The sequence below is a fragment of the Schistocerca cancellata genome, chromosome 5, assembly GCF_023864275.1.
Source record: "Schistocerca cancellata isolate TAMUIC-IGC-003103 chromosome 5, iqSchCanc2.1, whole genome shotgun sequence".
NCBI lineage: Eukaryota > Metazoa > Arthropoda > Insecta > Orthoptera > Acrididae > Schistocerca > Schistocerca cancellata.
This window is the reverse complement of record NC_064630.1, coordinates 395,402,300-395,429,504: the sequence shown is the minus strand read 5'-3', so window position 1 is coordinate 395,429,504 and position 27,205 is coordinate 395,402,300. Positions and strand designations below refer to the sequence as shown.

At 39.8% G+C, this 27,205-nt stretch overlaps 1 protein-coding gene across 1 annotated transcript in view; it reads left to right on the top strand.

Moving 5' to 3' along the window:
• Window positions 1–26,874, top strand: part of LOC126188564 (probable RNA-binding protein 46) — a 122,876-nt gene extending 96,002 nt beyond the window's left edge. The window contains exons 2-4 of the mRNA XM_049930165.1: window positions 9,898–10,075; window positions 10,175–10,289; window positions 26,865–26,874. Of these exons, the coding sequence (XP_049786122.1) occupies window positions 9,898–10,075; window positions 10,175–10,289; window positions 26,865–26,874 (303 nt within the window). The remainder of the gene's footprint in view (window positions 1–9,897; window positions 10,076–10,174; window positions 10,290–26,864) is intronic.
• Window positions 26,875–27,205: the final 331 nt, after the last annotated feature.

The window sequence follows — 27,205 nt, the reverse complement described above, 5'->3', positions numbered from 1 at the left end:
AAAGTCATAAAATGTATCAGTGTACAACACTATTGTGTGCTATTCATTGTAATCAGTTTGCACTACAACGTATTAGTAGAATGGTATTGATATCTATTCAGGTCCAGTGGCCTTGCCTCTGCATAATGATGTCGTTTGCTTTTTTGTGACATGAATACTTATTTCGATATACATCATTTTGACGTTTGTGTGACGATGGAAACGAGGAACTACAGTGCGACCTTCCTCAGTGAAGCAGTTTTGAAAAAAAAGAAAAAAAAAAGTTTTGTATTTCTGCCATCATTGTGTCATGGTGTCATCCTCTGTTTCCATGCCATTATGGACACAAGATCCTCTGGACAGATGTCTTCCACGGAAAATCTAAATCTGGGTAGCCGTACAGGGGTTTGAAACACTAAATCTGGATAGCCGCACACGGATTTGAAACTTTGTCCTCCAAAATCCTAGTCCAGTGTGCTTAACCACTGCGGCATCTCGCTCGCTAAAATTTATCAGCATTTTCTGTCAAGTCAGTAGACAGAACTTTACTTTCGAATAAGTAGAACGCCTCACTCGTGGTTCTCTTTATGATAATTTCACAAATCTCGAAACTCAAGGTACCAATCATAATCGAGTAAGGAAATAGAACTTCTGGAATCAAGCAGACTGCAGATTGGTTCTCTATTAATTTTGGCGTTTACCATCAGGAAGAAGCGGTTTATTACAGGCACGAATACGTGCACAAAACTCGGCAGGCCCTGTCACTCTAGTGATTACTTGCTTACACTGGCATCAGCTGTTGGACCTAGGCCCACACTCAACAGGACACTCCCACACTAAATGCCTCAGAGAACCAAGCCAAAAACAAGATAATTTAACAGCTGACTGGTGATAGTTGTCACTATAAGAAGAAGAAACAGGTGGCTTACTATCACTTGGTTTATGCTGCTCATTAGCAAATGTAAAGGCTTGCACAGAGTTTACCAAATCATTGAGTTGAGCAAAGGTGGCCGGCTTGCGAGTGAAAACAAGTTGTTAGTGCTCCTCAGACATCGTGCCCTCAGAGATGCTATAAGTACAGTCCTGTTCAGTGACATTCGTACTCAAAGATGAGACAGCAGTACGGACGTACTCAATGTATTGAAATGAGATTTCATCAGAAACCTGTTCTCACCAATAATACAAGTGCTCAAGTTTGTTCCTAACACGTGCTGGCAATTTCCTTTCAATTATACGAACCATAAGCTGCCCCAGATTTTCCCACTCTTGGAGTACATGAGACAGCAACTCACTTATCAAACACTTAGATAAAGGATAAAGAAGAGAAATAATCACTAAATGCAATATCTGCAAGGCATTAGCATGTAATTTAAACTGCATGATCATCCTCAACGCTTCACGAACTTGGTCCAGTTGGTCAACCCCTAGTTCAGTAATACAATTTAAACCACTAGTTCAGTGATAACATTTAACTAACACAAAATAGGATTTGGCAGTTTAGCAAAATAATCTGAGATGGATCCCCCAAGAGCTTGGGCTTCGGCCTTTATAACTTGGAACTGATCAATTAAAACACGCTGTTCGCCTCGTGGCCCTTACTCTCCAAATCTAACGCACCCGTGGTAATCTGTAATTCCTTAATCCTTATGTGTAGCTGTTTTACAGTACTTTTCTGCTGAACACTGAGTTCTAAATAGGCTAGATTGGAAAGACGATTTTTGAAATGGTTGAAGTGAGCCTGAACCCTACACTTTCTGTCAGAAAGTGTTACCCTCCAAGAATTTAATGTTTTAAAGTAATTAATACAAAGCTAAAGAAATGGTGGAAATAGTGGCAATAACCTCACTGATCGTTTCAGATGAAACCTGAAGAGGCTCGCCCAGTGCCTCTTGCAACCATGCCACCAGTTCTGAAACACCGCCCCTCATTTGGTGTGCAGTGAATGTGCAGCTTGTATTGAAGATGTTCATGTTTGAGATAGCCTTTGTCTGCACAACTCCTTGCCTCAACACTGGCTGTGGTTCTCTGAAACAAATTGAAATCGAGTACAAATATTACACTTGATAGGAAAAAATGATGTTAACAGGGGTAGGCCATACACCTGATCCTGATTCCTTTTTCAACAACATAATTATGTGATTCAGCTTCGGCAGCTATGAAGGTGAGCTACCACTCAAAGCTAAATGTAAACGAAGAACTTTGAGTGTCTGTGTCTATTGTTACATGACATATTGAGAAATTTCTTCTCAAAAGCAAGCTGATCCATCATAGTAAACTTCGTAATTTAAATTTTTAATGCTTCTGTAATCCTTGTTTTCTGAATTATGAATATTGTTGGTTTCAAAGCATTATCTCCAGTTATGTGTGGCTTATGAGGAGGTGCTGGACCATTTTTGTAACCCATTATTTTTAACTCCCTATGCATGGTCATCATTCTAACTGGACTTCTGGTAGCATTTTCTAACAAACAAGTGATTCGTTCCACAGATTTCATCCAATTTTTTTACAACCATACCTTGCAATGCTCGATGATCCCTGTCCATCAGTACATGAGGTCTGTCTGGTTTGGGTTTTTCTGTGGTTGTTCCTTTACATTTCCAGTTCACAATCTCATCACCAACAGTTGACTTGGGCAGCTTTAGTGACAACACAGTACTCGCCACTTCCGTTTATACTGGCAGGTCTGCCTCTTGTGGCATCTGGTAGTCGTTTCGCATTACAGAGAGGTTTCCTGATACCTTTGATCAGATAGCGTGTGCACATGGTTGAAAGGCACAGCTGCATCCATTCAGTGAACACTAGACAGAGAAGCCAAACAGTGGAAAATCCGGGATGGAATGTAACAGTATTAGAGAAGGAAAGTTGCTACTCACCATATAGCGGAGATGCTGAGTCGCGATAGGCACAACAAAAAGATTAACACAGTTATAGCTTTTGGCCATTAAGGCCTTTGTCAGCAATAGACACCACACACACACAAACACACACACACACACACACACACACACACACACACACACACACACACGTCTGCAGTCTCAAGACGACTGAAACTGGTGTGGTTCGTGTGTCTATTGCTGACAAAGGCCTTAATGGACGAAAGCTATAATTGTGTTTATCTTATTGTTGTGCCTATTGCGACTCAGCATCTCTGCCATATGGTGAGTAGCAACTTTGTTTCTCTAATATTGTTACTAGACAGAGAAGTGATTGATATCAGGAGATGATAATTTTGTGTTTACTGCAGCATATTGAGCATTTTCAACAGGCTTTCTTAGGAATATTCATGCCTTTGTGAGACTCAGTGGTTAAGTGTCAGATTACAAATTTGTAGATCTAGGGTTCGATCCCCACTGGATCCTAGGATTTTTTTCTGCTAATTAGTCTTTTTTTCATCTACGGCAATGATAACATCATATTATGTTGGTTTAAAAAATTCTAGTTTTTGAATTTATGTACTGTTGGAGCCAAGACTTGATATATAGATGTCTACATGTAGATCCATACTGCGTAAACCACTGTGAAGTTCTTGGTGTAGAAGTAATTGGGGCCACTTCTCATTTCATTCATATATGGAGCATAGGAAATATGATTGTTTAAATGTCTCGGTTCACGACATAATTAGTTGAATCTTGTCCTAATGACACATGCAGAAGTGATACTATTATTGTTGCAATATTGGTAGAGGAGCCATAAAGATATGCCAAATAAGAACACAAATGTATTGTACAATGTAGGGTTTTGTGGCCGTTGTCATCCTCAATAAAATATTCTCAGTACATCATCACATGTCTTGTTGTCTACAAGACCAACAGTTTGGTCAATGTTGCACAAGTGGTCTTCTTCAGGATGGTATGTTTACTGCGAGGCCGATGACATTCAGATTTTGTTGTTGTTGTGGTCTTCAGTCCAGAGACTGGTTTGATGCAGCTGTCCATGCTACTCTATCCAGTGCAAGGTTCTTGATCTCCCAGTACCTATTGCAACCTACATCCTTCTGAATCTGCTTAGTGTATCCATGTCTTGGTCTCCCTCTATGATTTAATCCTTCACGCTGCCCTCCAATACTAAATTGGTGATCCCTTGATGCCCCAGAATATGCCCTACCAACCGATCCCTTCTTCTAGTCAAGTTGTGCCACAAATTTCTCTTCTTTCCAATTCTGTTATGTGATCTACTCATGTAATCTTCAGCATTCTTCTGTAGCACCACATTTCGAAAGCTTCTATTCTCTTCTTGTCTAAACTATTTATCGTCCACGTTTCACTTCCATACATGGCTACACTCCATACAAATACTTTCAGAAACGACTTCCTGACACTTAAATCTATACTCGATGTTAACAAATTTCTCTTCTTCAGAAACGCTTTCCTTGCCATTGCCAGTCTACATTTTATATCCTCTCTACTTTGACCATCATCATTTATTTTGCTCCCCAAATAGCAAAGCTCATCTACTACTTTAAGCGTCTCATTTCCTGATCTAATTCCCGCAGCATCACCCGATTTAATTCGACTTCATTCCATTATCCTCATTTAACTTTTGTTAATGTTCATCTTATATCGTCCTTTGAAGACAATGTCCATTCCGTTCAGCTGCTCTTCCAGGTCCTTTGCTGTCTCTGACAGAATTACAATGTCATCGGCGAACCACAAAGTTTTTATTTCTTCTCCATGGATTTTAATTCCAACTCCGAATTTTTCTTTTGTTTCCTTTACTGCTTGCTCAATATACAGATTGAATAACATCGGGGATAGGCTACAACCCTGTCTCACTCCCGTCCCAACCACTACTTCTCTTTCATGCCCCTCGACTCTTATAACTGCCATTTGGTTTCTGTACAAATTGTCAATACCCTTTCGCTCCCTGTATTTTACCCCTGCCACCTTCAGAATTTGAAAGAGAGTATTCTAGTCAACATTGTCAAAAGCTTTCTCTAAGTCTACAAAAGCTAGAAACGTAGGTCTGCCTTTCCTTAATCTATTTTCTAAGGTAAGTCGTAGGCTCAGATTGCCTCACGTGTTTCAGATTTTATCGAGTGTAATTTCATCCTGCTTGTAAAGTCAGTTTATCTGGAACATAACTGACCTCTTACTTTGACTTGATGGCAGGAATGGGGAAGTAGGGATTGACAACCATTATTGTTTGTAGTTTTTATTGTGGTGCCTATTAGCAGGTATTGGCGAACATGGGGTAAGGTGGTACAGTGACATATAGTGTTTTGATTCAGCAAGTGGTACTGACAAGTTTCTTGTAAACACTGTGAAAGACTGAATCATCAGGTGGCAGCTGAGCCAACTCAGTGTGTGATATGCATTTGGCTGCTATGTTTACTGCCACACCTGGTGGGGACAGTCTCAGTAACGCTGTCATCCCATAGACTGGCTACTGTTCGCAACTAAGATGATAAAGAGTCTGTATCCCTTGTCACTGTTAATGTTACCAGGCTGCTTCACAATTTCAATTGCCTCATATCTTTCTCTTAAAGGTAAACTGTATACTAGCTTGTACTTCAGCTTCATGAAATTGTATAGTATAGTCACACTTATTTTGATGTTGCACCACTACTGACTTGCTGTGGTGAGCTCTATATGTTTTCAGTGATTCATTTGGCATGTGGTAATAGGATGCTCATTTCAGCAGTGTACACCATTCCAAACTCATAGCTGACTTCATTGATTGCTTTGCAAAGCTTAACATATTTCTGATTTTGTTGCTGCTTCGGTAGTTGGCTTGATGCCCAGTGGGCAAAGAATTCTCCCACTCATCCACTGATTTCCTATGTGGTGGTAGGAGGGTGATGTTATTTTGTTTCATCTTTTTCTCTCCCACAGACTTATTTTGTGATATGATAATACTATTATTGTTCTGTTGCCTTTGCCATTCTCAGTGTTTGTGGATTACAGTTTCTACAGTTCCTCCTGCAAGTATCTTGCATCCCTGATTCCATGTGCTCTGTTAGTTAATGTGTGGAAGACTGAATTATTTTGTTTAGGGTGACTATGGGAGGTAGCGTGCAGGTATCTTCAGTACTTGTGTTTTTCTTACACACACTGTAGACGTGTGAACCATCAGGCTTTCTATACAGGGTGGTCCATTGATAGTGACCGAGCCAAATATCTCACGAAATAAGCATCAAAACGGAAAAACTACAAAGAGCGAAACTCATCTAGCTTGAAGGGGGAAACCAGATGGCGCTATGGTTGGCCCGCTAAATGGCACTGCCATAGGTCAAACGGATATCAACTGCATTTTTTAAAATAGGAACCCCCATTTTTTATTACATATTCGTGTAGTATGTAAAGAAATATGAATGTTTTAGGTGGACCACTTTTTCAATTTGTGATAGATAGCACTGTAATAGTCAGAAACGTATAGGTACGTGGTATCACGTAACATTCCGCCAGTACGAACAGTATTTGATTTGTGATACATTACCCATGTTAAAGTGGACCTTTTACCAATTGCGGAAAAGGTCGATATCGTGTTGATGTATGGCTATTGTGATCAAAATGCCCAATCGCCATGTGCTGTGTATGCTGCTCGGTATCCTGGTCGACATCCAAGTGTCCATACCATTTGCCAGATAGTTACATTATTTAAGTAAACAGGAAGTGGTCAGCCACATGTGAAACGTCAACCACGACCTGCAACAAATGATGATGCCCAAGTAGGTGTTTTAGCTGCTGTCGAGGCTAATCCGCACATCAATAGCAGACAAAATGCGCGAGAATTGGGAATCTCAAAAACGTCGGTGTTGAGAATGCTACATCAACATCAATTGCACCCGTACCATATTTCTATGCACCAGGAATTGCATGGCGATGACTTTGAATATTGTGTACAGTTCTGCCATGGGCACAAGAGAAATTATGGGATGATGACAGATTTTTTGCACGCGTTCTATTTAGCGACAAAGCGTCATTCACCAACAGCGGTAACATAAATTGCCATAATATGCATTATTGGGCAACGGAAAATCCACGATGGCTGCGACAAGTGGAACATCAGCGACCTTGGCGGGTTAATGTGTGGTGCGGCATTATGGGAGGAAGGATAATTGGCCCCCATTTTATCAATGACAATCTAAATGGTGCAATGTATGCTGATTTCCTACATGATGTTCTACCGATGTTACTACAAGATGTTTCACTGCATGACAGAGTGGCGATGTACTTCCAACATCATGGATGTCTGGCACATAGCTCGCGTGTGGTTGAAGCGGTATTGAATAGCTTATTTCATGACAGGTGGATTGGTTGTCGAAGCACCATACCATGGCCCGCACGTTCACCGGATCTGACGTCCCCAGATTTCTTTCTGTGGGGAAAGTTGAAGCATATTTGCTATCGTGATCCACCAACAACGCCTGACAACCTGCGTCAGCACATTGTCAATGCATGTGCGAACATTACAGAAGGTGAACTACTCGCTGTGGAGAGGAATGTCGTTACACGTGCCAAATGCATTGAGGCTGAAGGACATCTTTTGAGCATTTATTGCATTAATGTGGTATTTACAGGTAATCACACTGTAACAGCATGCGTTCTCAGAAATGATAAGTTCACAAATGTAGATATATCACATTGGAACAACCGAAATAAGCAATACGTTTGTGACTATTACAGCGCCATCTATCACGTAGTGAAAAATGTGGTCCAACTAAAACTTTCATATTTCTTTACGTACTACACGAATATGTATTAAAACAGGGGATTTCTATTTTTAAAAACCCATCCGTTTGACCTATGGCAGCGCCATCTAGCGGGCCAACCATAGCACCATCTGGTTTCCCCCCTTCAAGTTAGACAAGTTTCGTTCTTTTTAGTTTTTTCGTTTGACGCTTATTTCGTGAGATATTTGGCCAGGTCACAATTAATGGACCACACTGTATACTCCCACATTGAGGAAAGGAAGCAAGCTGTTCTTCTCAATCACCATTGTGGATTAGATATTGGCATGCTGTTGATGGAGACGGTGGTGGAAATTGTGCAATTCCTCTTTACCATATGATCAGTTGATAAAAAATGTCAGGTGGAGGAGGTTGTGTGACTAGGGCCTTCCGTCGAGTAGACCGCTTGCTGGGTGCAAGTCTTTCGATTTGACACCACTTCGGCGGCTTGTACATCGATGAGGATGAAATAATGATGATTAGGACAACACAACACCCAGTCCCTGAGTGGAGAAAATCTCCGACCCAGCTGGGAATCGAACCTGGGCCCTTAGGATTGACATTCTGTCGCGCTGACCATTCAGCTACCAGGAGCGGACAAATCTCAGGTACCGAAATAAGAATTTTGGGTATAACGATACAGACGTAAGCACTGGTTCTTCAAATGCATCCAGGAAGATGTATGCTGCAACTGACAAGATTGGGGATCACATAGTTATACCATCTGTATGTTCATAAACTTTCCCCTTCCACCTGAAGTAGGTGTTAATTAAGACAGTGATGCACAATAATGTAGATGTAAGGTGCCAGATATTTCTGTAGAATGTTATTGTTTGTCCCACTGGTATATCTGTGAATAAGGATGTGATGTTGACGCTTACCATAAGGTCTATAGGCAAGATATACTTGTCTTCTAGAAGTGCGGAGTCACTAATGAATAACTCTGTACAGCTAACAGTTACTGCAGCTTCTGTGTTATGAGTTTTTTTGCCAGGAGGGAGATTAGCAAATTTATACCATTGACTGTGGACTTTCGATGGTAAGGTTTTGCTTGTACCTTGGGCAGCTCGCGTATTCTTAATGCTATTGGAACCTGCAATATCAGTCTTTTGGATGTGTTGAATTCTGTCCAAGATTTCTGCCTGCACCATTCTACTAGGTATCTTGGCCATCTTCCCTAGGTTCCATGTAAATGGATTCACTGAGCACGTTGTGCATTCTGTTCTGGTAAGTAGTCATGTTGATTACAGTGATGCATTTGTTTGTATTACAATATGTCACAGTCGATTTTGAGTTCCACATTGGAGTATCATTCTTCTTTTGTGATACTTTCTTTCAATGGATTTGTTTGGACTAGCGGCATCATCATAGGGGTCTTTATTTTATGCTTCTGCTTTTGGCAGGTGATGTGACAAAACTCTGAATGATTCGACAATATCTTCTTTAGGAGTGTGTTTGGGTACTATGGCAAAATTCAACCCCTCGGCCAGAATTTATGTGGTGGTATCACTTAAAGAGTGATGCTAGAAAGGTTAAAACCATCCATTGCTTGTCTAGTTTTAGTTTTTCTTTAGTTATCTTGTGCCTTAAAGTGCTGCATTTCTTCTTCTATACTTTCACTAGAGCTGGTCAATTGTCAGTAGGTCGTTGATCCACCAGTCCACCACGTACTGTTTTACAGCTAGGGTAAGGTGTATCGGAATCAGTCTTCTGTCACCAGCTTAAAGGTTGGAATGTGTATACTGAACACTGTACTGCAGCAATCCTTTACTAGCTCGTAAGCAGATGTTGTTCACTTTCTACGATTTCATAAGGCATGTTAGCTGTGTGAATCAACCATAGCAGTACATGTAGCACCCGAAGGTACATAACACAATGAATTGTCTCAACTGCCACTGGCCACCAAGGGAATGTCACAGTACTGGCTTGCCCCTCACATGCTGGTAAAACCAAAAGCAATCCCAGTAAAAACTAGTGTCATTAAAAGTTGTCACTTCCCACCTCCCAATTACTCCCATCCAATCTAAACAGAGTTTAAATGATATCCTGACAACCTTGCTCTATGAACAAGAGACAACCTTGCTCTATGAACAAGATGAAATTACACTTTATAAGATCTGAATCTAGCACTGGAACAGTAGTAAATACATGAGGTCACATACCTGGATGTATGTGTTAATTAAATCTGATTTATAAAATTAATTTTATTTTGAAGTATATCCATTATAGTGCGTGTTATTTTTCAGGTGAAAATTCTTTATGTGCGAGGTCTCTCAGCAGCGACAACAGAATATGATATACGGGCAATGTTTGAAAGTGTGGCGGAAGAAGGATGTATATCAAGGGTTAAAAAGGTGAAAAACTTTGCCTTTGTCCATTTTAAAGATAGAGAGAATGCTGAAAAAGCATTGAAGCATTGGAATGGTAAGTGAACCACCACATCTATGCTTGTCACATGTCATACAATATTTTTGTTTGTAGCCATATCCCACAGTAAATACCACTGTTCTCAAAAAATTTCAGAGAAGAAGGTACATGGATCTGACTTGGAAGTGACTTGGGCAAAACCTGCAGACAAGTTACAAAAAATTCCAACAGTGAGGCGTAAGCATACAGAATCTGCCAAGCAGATGTCAAGGTATATGTTACAGTATTACATTTCATATAAATAAGCATAAAGTGATGTAACTATGTCCAGTGTCTCTCTCTCTCTCTCTCTCTCTCTCTCTCTCTCTCTCTCTCTCTCACACACACACACACACACACACACACACACACACACAAACAAACACTGCTGCTGCTGGTACTACTACTACAAACTCAGAAATACTTCTATGGAGTGGAAGGAATTGTGAAGCAGATATGATTTCAGTTCGTGTTGAGTGTTGTATTTATAAATATTACTGTTGTTTTCTCAACTATGATTGTTGACAACAAGCTTAGTAAGGGAGTAAATACATTGAGAGGCTGTTGCCAACTGTTTAAAGAGCTGTTCACAAGTGGTACATGGGCTGCCACATATTATCCTTACATGCTTCTGTGCTACAAATGTTTGTTCCGGCAATGCTAAGTGATCTCCAAATATGATGTGTTAAGACAATAGTGAACGAAAATAGGAAAAGTAAGTCAACTGTCTGAAATTTTCATCTCCAAAATCTGGTAGTATTTATAATGCAAAAGTTGCAGAGGTTAGAAGTTTAAGATAATCTGTAACTTGTGACTTCCAGTTAAGGATTGTATCAGTACAAACGTCTAAAAAATTAGAAGACTGTTCCATTTATGGATTTATCCATGAGCATTATTTCTAATTGTGTGGCTAAAGCGAAGATCAGGCCCAGAGACAGTCATTGCAGTGTTTCTTTATCACTAATAGGTTGTCGACACATCAGTTTCATGTAGCCATTGGGATGATACATTCATGTACCCAGTGAGGAGTCTGGTGTAATGTGGGTTTCTGCAGAATACCATGTTCCACTTTTATCCTCTTAGGGCAACAAAAGATATTTGTGGAAACTGAAAATGTAGTTCAGGTAGTTTTCAAGTATGTAACATCGCACTTCCCATGCCCTCATTTGATGGATGTTTGGGTAGTAGCAAGAGAAAGTCATCTCAACATATCGGCATGGCACAACTGTGACAGGCTGCTAATTGGCAGTGGGAAAAGAAGAGCATTTATGGTTTTTCAAGAATTTTGATGAGAATAATAGAAGATGTAGAACACACAACATTGTCGAGAGCAATCAAAGTTGATAACTTAGAAGATTGAAGAGGGTACAGCAGTGGTGTTGCCTAAGTTAATTTGAATAATTATAAGAAATAAGTTTAATTAGGTTAAAGCCAAAGGACTGTTAATTGATCCTAAGAGTTGAGAAAAGAATGTTAGTTGACCATAGCAACCAAATTAGCAGCAGAACATATTTGTGTAATTAAGTAACTTTTGTCACATTTGTGAAGAAGAATCTCATGGGCGACACAGAAGAAATCCGTAGTGGGATTTCAAGACTACAACTGCAGCAGCGACCTCCAACAATGCAGTGCAGCAGCTGGTCAACTGGCTATGCTATGACTACACAGTAGCTCTTTGCTATGTCACCTAGCTTATATGAAATGCATTGGCAGTGGATTGCAGCTTGCCTTGCACCCTAGCAGGTGAGCTGTAAACAGCCCCAAACTGAGATTCATTTTATTAGTAGTTTATTTTGTGAAACGTTGTAAGGATCCATTTCTCTGGACTTGAGTAGTTGAGGCAGAATATAGTAACATTTTTTAGATACAAACAAGAATACATATATTTCTGTTAAAGTTGTATACCCCTTCAGATTAGGAAGATGGAAGATTTAGTAGCTCTAATTAAAGCTTGAGAGGAGCAGTTAGATAAATTAGTCAAATTAAATAATAAAGAGCCTGCCAGAAAAATGTATACACACTTTAAGGAATGAAAAGTATTACTTATGTGTTTATTTTACATTAAATAATTGATCACACAGGTTGTAAAACCTTCAGCTTAGCACAGGGTTACTTTTAATGTTCAAAATGTTTACCGTTGGCAGCGATACATGTAACTGAACGAGGAGCAGCTGCCGCAACTACGTCAGTCAGTGTTACAGTGGAGATGGCAGCACATGTCACTGTAATCTCCTGGCAAAGCTCCTCCAGCGTGCGTTGCTTACATTGATAAATGTTATCTTTCACAGTTCCCCACAAGTAAAAATCCTGGCGACCGTGAAGGAAACTCAATGGGCCCTCTTCATCCAGTCCAATGCCCCAGAAAATTGACATCCAGGAAAGCTCGTACGACTAGGTGGTAGTGTGGTGGTGCCCCGTCCTATTGGTAGAAGACCTTTTCATCAGCTCCATAAAGCACATGTATACCTGGCAAAAGTTTATTTGCATAACATTTTCAGGTACACCTCTCCAGTGACAGTAGCATCAAAGGAAAAGGGTCCTGCTAGCCCTTAGATGATAGTCCACACCACACATGAACTCCTGGTAGATTGACTGCTTTATCCACATAAACATGCAGATTTTCCGGTGACCAGTACACACTGTTATAACGATTCATGGTTCCCTTAAATTTAAATTGTGCCTCATCACTCCACACTACCTTCGTCACAAGTTGTTCATCATCAGTTACCATTTTCTGATACCATGCACAAAATTGCGTTCGGCGATCAGGATTGTCATCATTAATCATGGAATGTAAACTTTCCACTTTGCAGCTGTCAGAATTCTTCGTACACTTGTACTGCTAACCCCCACATCACATGCACATTGTGTAGCAGACTTCTGTAGAGAATTAACAAAACGTTTCCAACAAGAGAGCCAACGAAGCAGGAATTGTACAAGGCCTGTTTTTTAGGTAAGTACCGTTTTGAAATTAAAAAAGACATGCTAAGATATCTCAATATTTTTTATTTTTACATGAAAGCCTGTACCTTAATCTATGCACTGATGCCATTACAGTCTGATTCTTCCTTGTTAACGTTGTGTACTGAGTGTTTAAGATGCCTTCGATAATCATGAGTCCCGCCGACTGTGAAGTACAGGCTGTTATAAGATTTCTTAGTGCTAAAGGCCTAAAAGTGATCGATATTCATCGTGAGATCTGTGCAATTTACAGAGAAAACGTTATGAGTGATGGAATGGTAATAAAGTGGGTGAGAGCATTTAGAGATGGTCGTACAAATGTGCATGATGAACAACTGAGTGGGTATCCTTCGGTCGTTAATGAAAGTTTGGTGCAGGAAGTAGACAATAAGGTGACAGAAAACAGACACTTCATGATTTCCTTCTTGTGGGATGACTTTACTAATGTTTCTCGTAGTGTTTTGTATGGCATTGTGACAGCACTCAAATTACCGAAAATTGTGCTCACGTTGGGTACCGAAAATGTTGATGGATGTGCACAAAATCAAACGTTTAGACAGTGCATTGACTTTCCTTGAGCGGTACCACAACGACGGTGGTGATTTCTTAATCCAAATTGTCACGGGCAATGAAACATGGGTGGCCTACGTCACACCAGAATGAAAGCAACAGTCCGTGGAAGTTGAGCAAGGGCATCGTTTTGCTGCAAGGCAATGCCCGTCCGCATGTGGTGAATCAGACCATAAGACCTCATCACATCTTTTCGATGGGAAACTCTAGATCATCCACCATACAGCCCCAATCTTGTGCCCAGTGACTACCATCTGTTCTTGCACTTGAAGAAACACCAGGGTGGTCAGCGTCTTCAAGACGATGACTAAGTCGAAACAGTGGTGATGCAGTGCTTAACAAGTCAGGCGGCGGACTTCTATGAGGAGGGTATTCAAAAATTGGTACAACGTTATGACAAGTGCCCCAATATTGACGGAAATTGTGTAGAAAAGTAGATTAGGTACAGGCTTTCATGTAAAAATAAAATTATTGAGATATCTTCGCACATCTTTTTTTAATGGATAATGGAATGTAGTCGAATTAAGTCGGGTGATGCTGAGGGAATTGGATTAGGAAATGAGACACTTACAGTAGTAAAGGAGTTTTGCTATTTGGGGAGCAAAATAACTGATGATGGTCGAAGTAGAGAAGATATAAAATGTAGACTGGCAATGGCAAGGAAAGCGTTTCTGAAGAAGAGAAATTTGTTAACATCGAGTATAGATTTAAGTGTCAGGAAGTCGTTTCTGAAAGTATTTGTATGGAGTGTAGCCATGTATGGAAGTGAAACATGGGCGATAAATAGTTTGGACAAGAAGAGAATAGAAGCTTTCGAAATGTGGTGCTACAGAAGAATGCTGAATATTATATGGGTAGATCACATAACTAATGATGAAGTATTGAATAGAATTGGGGAGGAGTATGTGGCACAACTTGAAAAAACGAAGGGACCGGTTAGTAGGACATGTTCTGAGGCATCAAGGGGTCACAAATTTAGCATTGGAGGGCAGTGTGGAGGGTAAAAATTGTAGAGGGAAACCAAGAGATGAATACACTAAGCAGATTCAGAAGGACGTGGGTTGCAGTAAGTACTGGGAGACGAAGAAGCTTGCACAGGATAGGGTAGCATGGAGAGCTGCATCAAACCAGTCTCAGGACTGAAGACCACAACAACAACTTTTTTAATTTCAAAACAGCACTTACTTAAAAAACACTCCTCGTAGATTTATGCTGTTTTCCTGATCTTCCTTTGTGAATATCACAAATTGTTCCATGCAATTCAAACTTGTCAGTGATGTGTTTAATTGTTGGGTGGGTTGGTGGTTCTGTTTCAAATTCCCACCTTCACAGATATTGCACATCAACGGCATTATCAAACTTGAAAAACCACTTCACAAAACATTTTCATTGCTTGAATGTCAAGCATGCTCCAGCCATCTTGTTTTCTCAATACTGGGACGAGAGTACTAACATCTGTTGAGCCAAAGATCGTACTACAACACACTCGTAACTCAAATCGAACAACAATATAGATAGAGTTGTCAAATAGTTTTAAAGAATTCAATACTGACGTCTCAGTATTAAAGAGACAAAGGGAGGAGACGTTTCTAGTTTAGAAACAATAATATTAAATTTGTCTTACAAATTACAGACTGAATAAATGAACATTGTAAACCAATAAGAAATAAAGTGAATGAGCAGTTAAAAGAGGTACATAAAGAAACTAGGACATTAAATAATCAAATCTCAGATACACAAAAATGGGTAGAAATATTAGAACAAAATAAAGAATTTGGTGGTGTGATATGTGCCCCAGAGACTTTGACTAGTTTGGAGGAATGTTTACAAGTACTAGATATACAGGGTGTACATAAAGTCTGGGAACACTTTCAATTATTTATTGCACAAGAACCAAACGTTGTACAGATATCATACATAAGTAATTTTGAAGAGAAACCCTGAATTATTATTATTATTATTATTTTTCATGTATACTGCCACAGCATAGTTTGGTAATTTGCCGATAGTTAGTGCTAATTGCAAACATGGTGAGTTCAGGTACGGAACGAGCTTTCTGTGTGTTGGAGGTCAACAAAGACAAGTGTGTTACAGCTGTTCAATGGATGTTTAGGACTAAGTACAGTAAAAAGCCACCAATAAGGAAGGCCACTTACCACTGGCACAACAAATTCGTTACAACGGTTGCTTGTGCCCAGCAAAGAGAAGCAGACGTCCCAGTGTGAGTTAAGTGAATGTGAAGAGACATTCAGAAGTACTCCAAAGAAATTTATGCGTCGTGCATCCTGTGAACTCAGAATGGCTCCAATAACTGTGTGGAAAGTCCTGCACAGAAGCTGTCTATGAAACCATTCAAATTGGAGCTAGTGCAGAAGCTCAATGACGACAAAGACAAGCGTTTTGAGCTGTTGTTCGCCTCAAATGCAATTGGACTCTCTTTTCATCTTTCGACAGGATGGGGCTCCACCCCATTTTCATTGTGAAGTTCGTGGGTTCCCGAGCACGGAGCTGCCGCATCGTTGGATCGGCTATGCTACAGAAGGGGACAGCTGTTTCATGAATTGGTCTCCCTGATCTCCAGAACTCACTCTGTGTGTCTTTTGTCTGTGGGGAGACATTAAAGATGTGATGTACCAGAGCTCCTTCATCCAGTTCTAGGCGCTACAGTCTGGAACCGCGCGACCGCTACGGTTGCAGGTTCGAATCCTGCCTCAGGCATGGGTGTGTGTGATGTCCTTAGGTTAGTTAGGTTTAAGTAGTTCTAAGTTCTAGGGGACTGATGACCTCAGACGTTAAGTCCCATAGTGCTCAGAGCCATTTGAACCATTTTAAGGCACCATAAACAGAAGTGGCCAATACTGAACACCCTTCACGTTCCTGAGTTCCTTCATTAAACATGCGACCAAGCTCATCAACAACCTGATTATTAGAGCCATTAATGTGATGGACTCAGACATTATTAGAGCCATTAATGTGATGGACCCAGAAATGAATGACAGATATACAAAAGGCCCACCCAGCAATCCTGCTGGTTTTCCTAGGACATGCCAAAACCCAACTCAAGGCTTGATTATCGGTATCCTAATCAAATTTGCCATGCTCGAGATAAAATTTAAATTTCTCCAGAGCAAGTAAGACAGCCAAACTGAGTATTGCAGCTCAGAATCTACTAACCTTGAGGCAAAAGCTAGAAGGCACCTTTCACCCAAATCTTCCTGTAAAAGTGCAATGGTAACTCCAGCATTGGAAGAATCCATCTGAAAGATAAACTTCTTCCCAAAATCTGGAATAGCCTATCCGGAGGGCTACTAAGGGCAGTTTTGATAGCTTGTAAAACGGATTGCTGACCCTCTCCCCAAACAGATTTTCCCCCTTTTTACAAAGGTTAAGGGGGCAGCAAGCTCAGCAAGATTAGGGACGAATTTCCTAAAGTAGTTGGCTATACCAATGAATCTGGCCACCCCTGTTGTATTCGTTGGGGAGGAAACTTCTTCATATCTGAAGTACATTCTTGATCAATCCTAATACAGTATTTGAAAACCAGGTAACCCAAGAAAGAAACCTGCTGCCTAGTGAAAGTATTGTTTTGTGGCTTGATGGTTAACCCAGCAGAACGAAGCCTCAACAAAACCTGCTCAGCATGGCAAAGGTGTTCTTCAAAAGAGTGACTGTAAGCAACGACATCATCAAGATAATTATATATGCAAACAAATTTAATCTTGCCCAGTATGTGACCTAAAAGTTGTGAAATGACAGCAGCCTCAGTAACCAAACCAAAGCACCCGATTAAATTCACACAGATTCCAGTCTGTACAAAATGCAGTAACATGCTGGACTCCTCACTCAAAGGTATCTAGTAGCAAGCTTGATTTAAATAAAGTATGGTAAAATACCAAGCGCCAGAGAATCAAGTAAAATGGTTAGGGAGATCAGGGAGGGGAACTGAACTTGTCATTAAGAATTCTGTAATCAAAAACAGGCCTGTAATCCTTGCCTTTCCCCTTAGGCATCAGAAATATAGGCTATGATGTGGTGAAATTTTGATGGTCTAATTACTCCATTCCACACCATATTGTCAATCTTTTGCCTTGATATTCTCAGCTTAAGGGGTGAGAGACTGAGAGGCATGAACCACCAAATATCATCAACCAAATGGACTTTGTGTTGAACGTGACACCCAGTTTATTAGTAAGTACATCAGGAAAGTGTTCCAAAATTCTCATCATATGTTTAGTGTGATCGTCATTGAGGTGACTAAGGTCAAATCTGGACTGCCCTGTTTTTACAGAATTGATATTATTAATGAGATGAGAAGAACAAATGGCTATTTTCTCAGATGAAAAAAATTTAAAGAAAACAGTGTTACTCACAAAGTCAAGAACCAACCCTGTTCGTCTTATGAAATCACAATCGAGCAGGTGAATTTAACCAGCCAAGAAAATTTACAAATGGATAAACTTCTCCACATTTCACCTACCAGAGGCAACTCCCGCCCTTTGGTGACACAACATCTGTGGAAGGAGAGCTGTATTGGAGACAGCTTACACAAATTATGAAACTCGACTTGAGGTGGGTGCAAACATATGGAGGAGCAAGTTTATTGAGAGCATGAATACACATGCAGTGAGCAGGAGGCTTACTCGCAAGAGTTATAGCCCGCCCCTGCTGGTGTCATCTGCTAGGTCTAGGCTCACGCCTAACCGGGCAGTCAGGCACTAAACAGATATGGGAACCGCACGGATAACAATGTTTACTAGCTAAGGAACTGGTAGATGACTGACAATAGTTGTTACTTGGGTAGGAGGGACTGATTGAAATCCCTTATGCTGATCATGTTGCCCATCCATGAACCTTGTTGCTTCCATAGAAGGAACTAGTTCATTCAACTGAGAAAAGGTAGTAGGTTTCTGGGCAAAAACATAATCCGACTGGTCTTCCAGTTTCATACCTTCCAAAATGTTTGAAATGCAATTTGGTTTAGTAACTTTCATTTCCAAGCCAGAGACAGAAATACGAGCATCCTGAATATATTGAAACAAGAGTTTGATAGATGTTTGCATCTGCCAATGAGTCTTGTCTTGAGAGACATTAAGACTGACACTCACTGCACGAGACGAGGAACTTATCTCAGTCGGTGATTCCGATGCAACACTGCTTGTGGGCTGACTACTGTAGCCCTGACCTCAGCTGAAAAGTATACTATTGATTAGTGTAGAGTGCGGAATGCAGTAGGAATCTGGTCCGTTAGAGGATGCAAGTCATCTACTCATAGAGTAGTTACTTTCCGGAGTACCCCCTGACACATTTCCCTAACTATATACATGCTACTAAGAGCAAGTATCATAAGTATGAAACTTTAACATCCCGACTGCTGCGTGGAGGCAACTGGAGTTCTACTGAGTACTTTCTGCTATGGTTTATGACAAGTCCGGCTCCTGATCCTGACCAACACAGAGGTAGCGCCACTGATGTCTGTCCATCTGGGCTCCTCCTCCAGTCGGCAGGTAGCCTATTTATAAGGGATGGTTGCACTCGACACCACCCATCCATAATGTTTCCTGAAGGATGTTTCATTTGTGACAGTCATGAGGCTAACGCGTCACTTCTTGCTGCTAGCATGTGATATTGCTCAACGTTTTCTATAAGTGTTCACTTTGTGCTGGTGTCTGTGCCGTCCAGGGGTCGGGCGGCTGTGCTTGCTACAAACCTTGTGATGCTCCAGGGTCCACTCCTTGTTAGCAGAACAAGCTTAGCATAGTGGCTTCCAGCTTGTCAGACAAATATTTCACAGGCCTCTCACTTAGCAGCGGCTTGCAAACTGTCTTTTCTGACAGAATCTGAATACTTCCCACTTGGCATTTTACTATTTTTAGGACTGAATATTTTACTACGTACGACACAGGTATAAACTAAAGCTCATTCCGGATGCATGGTGATGACTTTCTCTCTATTACACGAACCGTGAGCTACTTCAGTGTTGCCTGACTGTCTAGGGAAACAGTAGGCTTAAAAGCCCTTCGACAAAGGGTAAAGTAAAGACAGCATAACAGAATGTGATATTTGCAGCACATCAGCATAAAGTTCAAATCAGACAGTAAACCACGTTACATCGCAAACTTGAATCAGTTGATGAATAGCTGACTCAGGAACACCATTAAACAAATGTATCATTGTATTAGGCAAGTTTGCAAATGAATTAGAAACCGACCTACCAAACGCTTGAGTATCAACATGTTGTAAACCTTGTGACTGTTTACCAGCTGAAATGCCTTTTTCCATACCACCCATTTCACTTTTCAAAATCAGTGAATCGGTATTAACCTGTAAATATTTCACTTGGATAAGCAATTGGTTAACTGTCTAAGCCTAATATAGGTTAAATCAGCAGGACAATTACTCCAATAATACAAATGCACCTGAACTCTACACAATTGTCTTTGGGTGTGCTGATTAGCTTCCAAAAATAGCAAATTTTGAGACAATTCTCCCAGAGCTACAGAGCAATAGGAATAGCGGCACCTACCTTTCCAATGATGTCAGGGGAAAAGTGAAGGAGGTTACCTAATGCTGCAAGCAACTTGGCTGCCAATTCCAGAACGCTACCTTCCATAGAAAGACACCGTATCTTTAATTCATACTCAAGGTGTTCACACTTGAGATACGATATACCAAACAACATCTGGCTTCCATGACTATAAGTGGCTACCTGAAACAGCACCAAAAATTTTGGTGAAGGAATTCTCGAGTTTCAAACGACAAAAGATGCTAAAGAGGTAGACAGTTGTAACTCCCCTGCTTCGCCCCCCTTTACCTGAACAGAACACAACCGAAATCTGTGGCTACCACTGAAATCCCTAAACAAAGGAAGAGGTAGGACAAAGAAAGTATGGAAGGGTGAACCCAGAATAGCAGTGTCATTTGTCGTTTTGATTGTTTACATTTATCTAACCACCACATTATAGCATGGATAAATTGATACAATAACCACAAATAACAATGAGTCACTTGGTAAAACTAATTAGTTGCTTACACCAATGACCTGATTTAACAAATGATTTTGCTCTAACAAACCACAACACTCAGTGCCAGAATAAACATAAAACAATACATTTTTTTTTAAAAACTTCCTTCTTCACAAAACAGAAACTGCCCAAATTGCAATAGCGACAGTATTTAATTTAAGAAAAGGTGACAAAGCTTTCAAAGGATTCTTGGGAAACTAATTGACAATTTTTTATGAAACAGATTCTTAACACACAGGAAGGCAAATACACAGCTAAAAATGGGCAAAAAGTTTACCAAAACACCAAAATGGATTAAGGTTATCCACACGTGAGACAAGTACAATGTCAAGCTAGGCTTAAACAGTATTAATGGTTGAATGATTTGGAAACATTCGTGCAACTTAATAATCAAGACAGTACTTTATTTAAGAAAAACTAGCTACCTGTTATTCACAAAATGTGCAGTACAAGCATATTCCAAAGGAAATGTAAAACTTTATTATACAGTTCCATAAATCAGCATGTTAAGCAACATGGCCACTACTTAACTTAAAATCTTTTAGCAGGAAGTGAAAACCAGCGGGCTAAGGTGATCGTGGACATGCATCAAAGGCAACCGATAAACACCAAAGTGGTGCATATGGCAACAAGTCCATGCAGCCACCAGCCACTGAAAACCTGGCCATGAGGCTCAGAAGACCATGTACGGATGTTAACAAACACCACTTAGGTGAAACATATGCCAAAAATACAAGTTAGGCAAATATTAATGGCCACCATCTTGAAAACTGTTCTGCATATCCACAAAAATTGAAAAATTTATCCTTAACCAAATTTACACAATATCAAAAACATAGTAGTGGTGAAGGTAATGTCTCTTAAAGCATTTAGTAGAATAAAATTTCATACAGGAAAACTTAATAAAGGAAAATGACAAGCTTACCCCTGTGAGGCAGAACTACTTATACAGCCAAATTTGACTGATCAGAAATATAAATAATCTGAAGCAGCAGAGCCTTGGCTTAGATAATTATACTCAAACTAATATTTCAGAAAGCCTCCAAGTACAGGAAATAAGAGATGGGCTGACCATAAATGCACAAAATGGCAGATATTTGATAATCCTGGGAGTATCCAATGTGGCTTGTAGCACCCAGTCGCACACATAATGGAATATCAAAGTTGGACAAATCCACACCCTTGGACGGAAGGATGCTGACAGGGGGAAAAAAAATTGCAACACCAAGGAGGAGTTGTATGACATAAACAACAGTTGGTAGGCATATTACTACATCTGTAAGATGATGTCTATTAAAATTTCACACCAGTCACATAAGAATGGTGGTAGTAGTGGCACTATGAGGTTGCAAATAAGATTAGCTTTAAATACATGCTGCAATGGTCATGAGTGTTAGTTACCTTTGAGATAGGACATGGTGAGATGATGTTAGTCAAGAATGCCTTTAAGGCGATGAAGATGCCATTCTCAACATCTCACTGAGTCTGAACGCAGTTGTGTACTAGGGGTACAAGAAGCTGGATGTTCCATCTGTAATATTGCAGAAAGACATGGCAGGAATGTAACCACTGTACATGATTGCTGGCAGCAGTAGTCACGAGAATATACGGTCGCAAGAAGACCACACTCTCGATGAACATGTGGCACTACTGAGACGGAAGACCATCGTATTCATTGTATGGCTCTGGCACATTGTACTGCATCTGCAGCAGCAATTTCAGCAGCAGTTGGCACCAACAGTGGCTCAATGAACTGTTATAAATTGATTACTTCAAAGATAGTTCTGAGCCAGATGCCCTGTAACAGTGCATTCCACTGACCCCAAACCACCACCATCTGTGACATCAGTGGTATCAAGAGAGTGCTCATTGGAAGGCAGAATGGAGATTTTTCATGTTTTCTAATGTAAGCTGGTTCTGCCTCGGTGCCAGTGACGTCTATGTGTTTGTTAGAAGGGGACCAGTTCAGGGTCTGGAAGGAACCTGTCTGTGTGCTAGATAAATTGGATCTGTAGCTGGAGTTATGGTCTGGCGCATGATTTCGTGTTTCAGCAGGAGTACTCTCATGGTTATGTCACGCTCCCTGACTGTAAATCTGTACATCAATCTTGTGATTCGACATGTTGTGCTGCCATTAATGAAAAATATTCGAGGGGGTGTTTCCCAACAGGATAACACTCGCCCAAATACTGCTATTGTAACCCAACAAACTCTACAGAGTGTCAAAATATTGCATTGGCTGATGGAAAATAATCAGATGACAACTCCAATGTCACTCATAAATGGCATTTACAATCCCTGTATTGACTGAGCAAGTGCAATAGGCATGGAACTCTGTTCCGCAAATTGACATTTGGTACCTGTGCAACACAATGCATGTACATCTGCATGCTTACATTCAACATTCTGGTAGTTACACTGGCTTTTAGATCTGAATTTTTTCTGGAAGAAGGAAAAGTTTTTTTTATGTGGTAATGCTCTTAGGTGATTTTTTAAATGTTTTGGATGCAAGATTTATATTAAATATATACCTGTTTTCAAAACCTACCTTGTATGTTTGGCTTCATTTTCCAGACTAAAATATTTATTGTAATAAATATTTATTGTAATAAATAGTAAAATGATTATTCAATAATTACCATGCAAAATAACAATAGCAGTATTAAATTATACAGTGGAATATAATGAACCAACGACATCCATGTATTCTGGTTGACATGAGCTGCTGCACATTGCCACGCTGATATTTTCATAGTGGTGCCCAACAGTTGGCAGTACCTGTGCATGATGCAAATGTTAAACATTCACAAATGTGTACCTCAGGCTTTCATTGTGGAAAAAATACTTTTGTAGCACTTAAGACATAGTGAAAGTTAATGAACACAGTTGTAGCCGGAGGATCTGAAAGGGTTAATGTACCAGCATTTCACATTTTCAATGGCTTATATCACACTTACTGTAACCTGTGACCTTGCAATACTAATCACTTAACTATGATACCTAGATAAGTGTATTCCCAAAAATTTCATTACTCAACATTAATTATCTTTTGGTGTTAAGTTTTTTTCCATCACTATATGTTGTCGAGAGACTGTGGCAATATTCCTTGAAACACAAAGCTTTTTTTTCCATCACTGTATGTTGCCGAGAGACTGTGACAATATTCCTTTGAAACACACTGTTTGTCAGCAGCTCTCTCATTGTTTACATAGACTTTGCAGCTGAGACACCCTCTTTACATCCCACAATACCTCAGATCAAGCACTGACAACATAGTTACATGAAAAACATAATTATGCTACTGGCCCTAATCTAGGCTTCCAGTGGTTGCACCTAGTGCATTACTGAATTGCATGTATTATATTTTATCTGAATTCCATGAAAGTTCGTTTGTGGGGACCACTAAAAAGTTTTCAAGATTATCTACTCTTTCATGTGTTGAAGTTACTTGATTAGCATCATTATGTGATACTTGTACCATCAGCAAAGAATATTATTTCTGCTCCTTGGAAATAATGGAAAATTATTTCTTATTTGTGACCATTTGTGTGTGATATATTGTTTTCAATTTTGTATTCATTGAGGGCTAAACACTGAAAATACGAAATATGAAAATAAGATAAATTTTCAGTGCATCAGGGGGAATGCCAGAATGTGCATCGTAAGATAAAACATTTGTGTCCAGCGAAGAAACAATTCTGTTTGTGTAAAAAGAGGGGTACAGATTGCCGCTCTAAAAATGCTGGCAATTAGTTATTACTTTTTATTCTGTAATTACCTTAAAGATAACCTAATATCTAATGAGAATTAATTTTCTTTCTTTCTTTCTTTTTTTTTTTTTTTTTTTTTTTTTTTTTTTTTTTTTTTTTTTTTTTTTTAAAAAGGGGGCACAACACCAGCTTGGTTTAAAAAAATGAGCGATAAGAATATTATGTGGCATTGATGTTCAAACATCTTAGAGAAGTTTGAATGTAATATTTGAATGGTCCAGCTGTAATACAAATAATGGAATGTGTAACACTAACAACTCACAGTTGCACAGTTGAGCCTCAGTGGTTGACAGGCACATAAACAAGACTGAAAATGTTACTGAGCTTAAAAACAGTGTCCTTCTTCAGAGCTAAATAATACAAAAATGACACACACACACACACACACACACACACACACACACACACACAGAGAGAGAGAGAGAGGGGGGGGGAGGGGGGGAGTGCTATGTTTTACCAGCTGACAACATTGCCCCAGCTTTTCAGCTCATCTCCAGAGGTGTTTCTAAAAATTTTAGAATTTCTACCACTTAGGTGCTAGTATATTTAATCTTTAATACTCTGTGTGTCAGATATTAAAAGTCAGTTTAAAGTGGAATTTGATATCACCATAAACAGTCATATAACTTCCACTGGTCCTTACAGGCCGCATCTAGACTCCTGTATGCATTATGGTTTTTAGCTATATGCATTCATGTTGCTTCTGCATGTTATCTTGTGTGTTCTCCAACATTCTGTTAGCCATTTTGTTCATCGTACTTGTCTCTCCAAATCCAAAACTAAAGATTCATTCAAGTGGCATCATGTCCTGTTGACACCACATTATTTTTATAACTTTCATAATTGCGCATTCCATACCTGTTTGTTTTCTGACTCATTGGCTTGTTTTCCAGTTTTTTAGTTATTTTCAACATTACTTTATGCATTGCTCATTGAGCAGCCACCATTTTTGAATATTTTTTTGCATTAAAAGTCTATGCTACATTCTTGTAAGTCAAAACAGAAAATACACACAGACTGAATTTTGCCTTTCTGATATAAAATGGTTACTTTACCTAAACTGCTCTAGCCCATTTTTATTCATCTGTTTATTCCTTCCCAGTTCATCCTGTCACTGTCTTGTACTGGCCTAAATACAAAAGTTCATCAACTCATTCTATAACTTCATTGTCTATTTGTTCATTATTCTTTTCACTGTGTTGATTACACATTATCAGAATCTTATTATACAAGGGTAGATAAAAAGTAATGAGAACTATTATTTTTCTGTGAAATGACTTAATTGACAGAGGTACTTATAGTTACACACCTTCAATATAATTGCCCCTGTTATTTATGTGCTTTTTCCAAATGTCCAGAAAGCACATCTGCACATCTGTTTCTGTTGATGTCCTGTATTGATCCCACTATGGCATGGATAATGTCATCTGATGTTGTACTGGATCACTTGCAATGGTTCTTTCACTCTGGCAAATCGATCGTAATCGCAGGGGCTCATGTTAAGTGAGTAAGGTGGGTGTTTTAGACTCTCCCATTGCCAGTGGCGCAGGAGGTCCTGGTCAGCAGCAGTGGTTTGAAATTGTGCCTTGTCATATGCGGAATGATGGGGTGCTGTTCCATGAAATGTCATCGCTTTCACCAGAGTGCTGGATGATGATGGTGTTAGTGGAATGTGCAGTAGTAGACACCATCTACTGTCACCCTTCGTGATGGAGTATTACCCCATCAGTGTGATACGTCACAATGGATATCATCTTCACAGCACTTGATGTAGCAAGCAATTTCTGTGGATGAGGAGAACCGGAATACCTCTATTCACTGGATAGGTACTTCATGTTTTGTTCATACAAGCATGCCCAGGTTTTGTTGATCGTGATGATGCGCTGAAGAAAGTTGTAACCTTCCCTGTGGTATTTCACAGGGTATCCAGTGTGCTGAAATTTTGTGGTACCCCAGAGTATTGCCCCAGAATGTGGAGACCAGTTTTGTGGAATACTCCGACTTCTGCTGATATACTCTGACATCTGCTGATAACTCATATGCTGTCAAGTGGTGATCAATGTACCACAAAGAAGCGAGGAGTTGAACTGTACTGTCCTCCACATGGAGTTGTCCTGTACAGGTTTGATCTTTAACTGCATCTCTGCCCAAAAAGGACACATTAACCAATCATGCAACAGTGCTGTAAGGCAACACTCCGTCACAACAAGCGTCACATAGTTCCTGGAAACATTCTTGCGTACACCAAGCTCGTGCCACTTCAGTTTTGAGCCAAGAGTGTTGCTCTGTCTTTGTAAACATGATGTTAGAGCTGTTGCACCACTGCTGTGACTTTTCAATGATCTACTCACTGCAGCAGATTGTCTCATTACCGTCCCTGCTTGCTGTACAAGCTCATTCTATAGGCCTTTACTTGTGTCAACATAGATGGCAGCTCACTAATGTACCACTAAATTGTGTACAGTCTGTGTAATTGTTTTTCAGGTTACTTTGAAAAACTTTTCCCCCAGCGGTTGCTGAAGTTTATTTGCACTGGTGGCAAACAGTACAATGTTATAAGGAAAACTGGAAATGATGCAGGAGTGTTGTATTAACAGATGTTCCTTATTGCTTTTGCTATATTATACGTATGAAAGTTTCTTCTTGAGATGTTTAGAATAGCTTTAGTAATTGACTCAATTTTAATTTCTGAATTTCCCACTATCTCGACGGTCTTAAATAAAAGCTGTCGCAGTAAGTAATATATCTGTTGATGTACTAACATAGGCTGAATCTAGGCTCTGTTTTTCAAGAACTGTTGGTAGATTTTTGTTGAAACTGAGTGT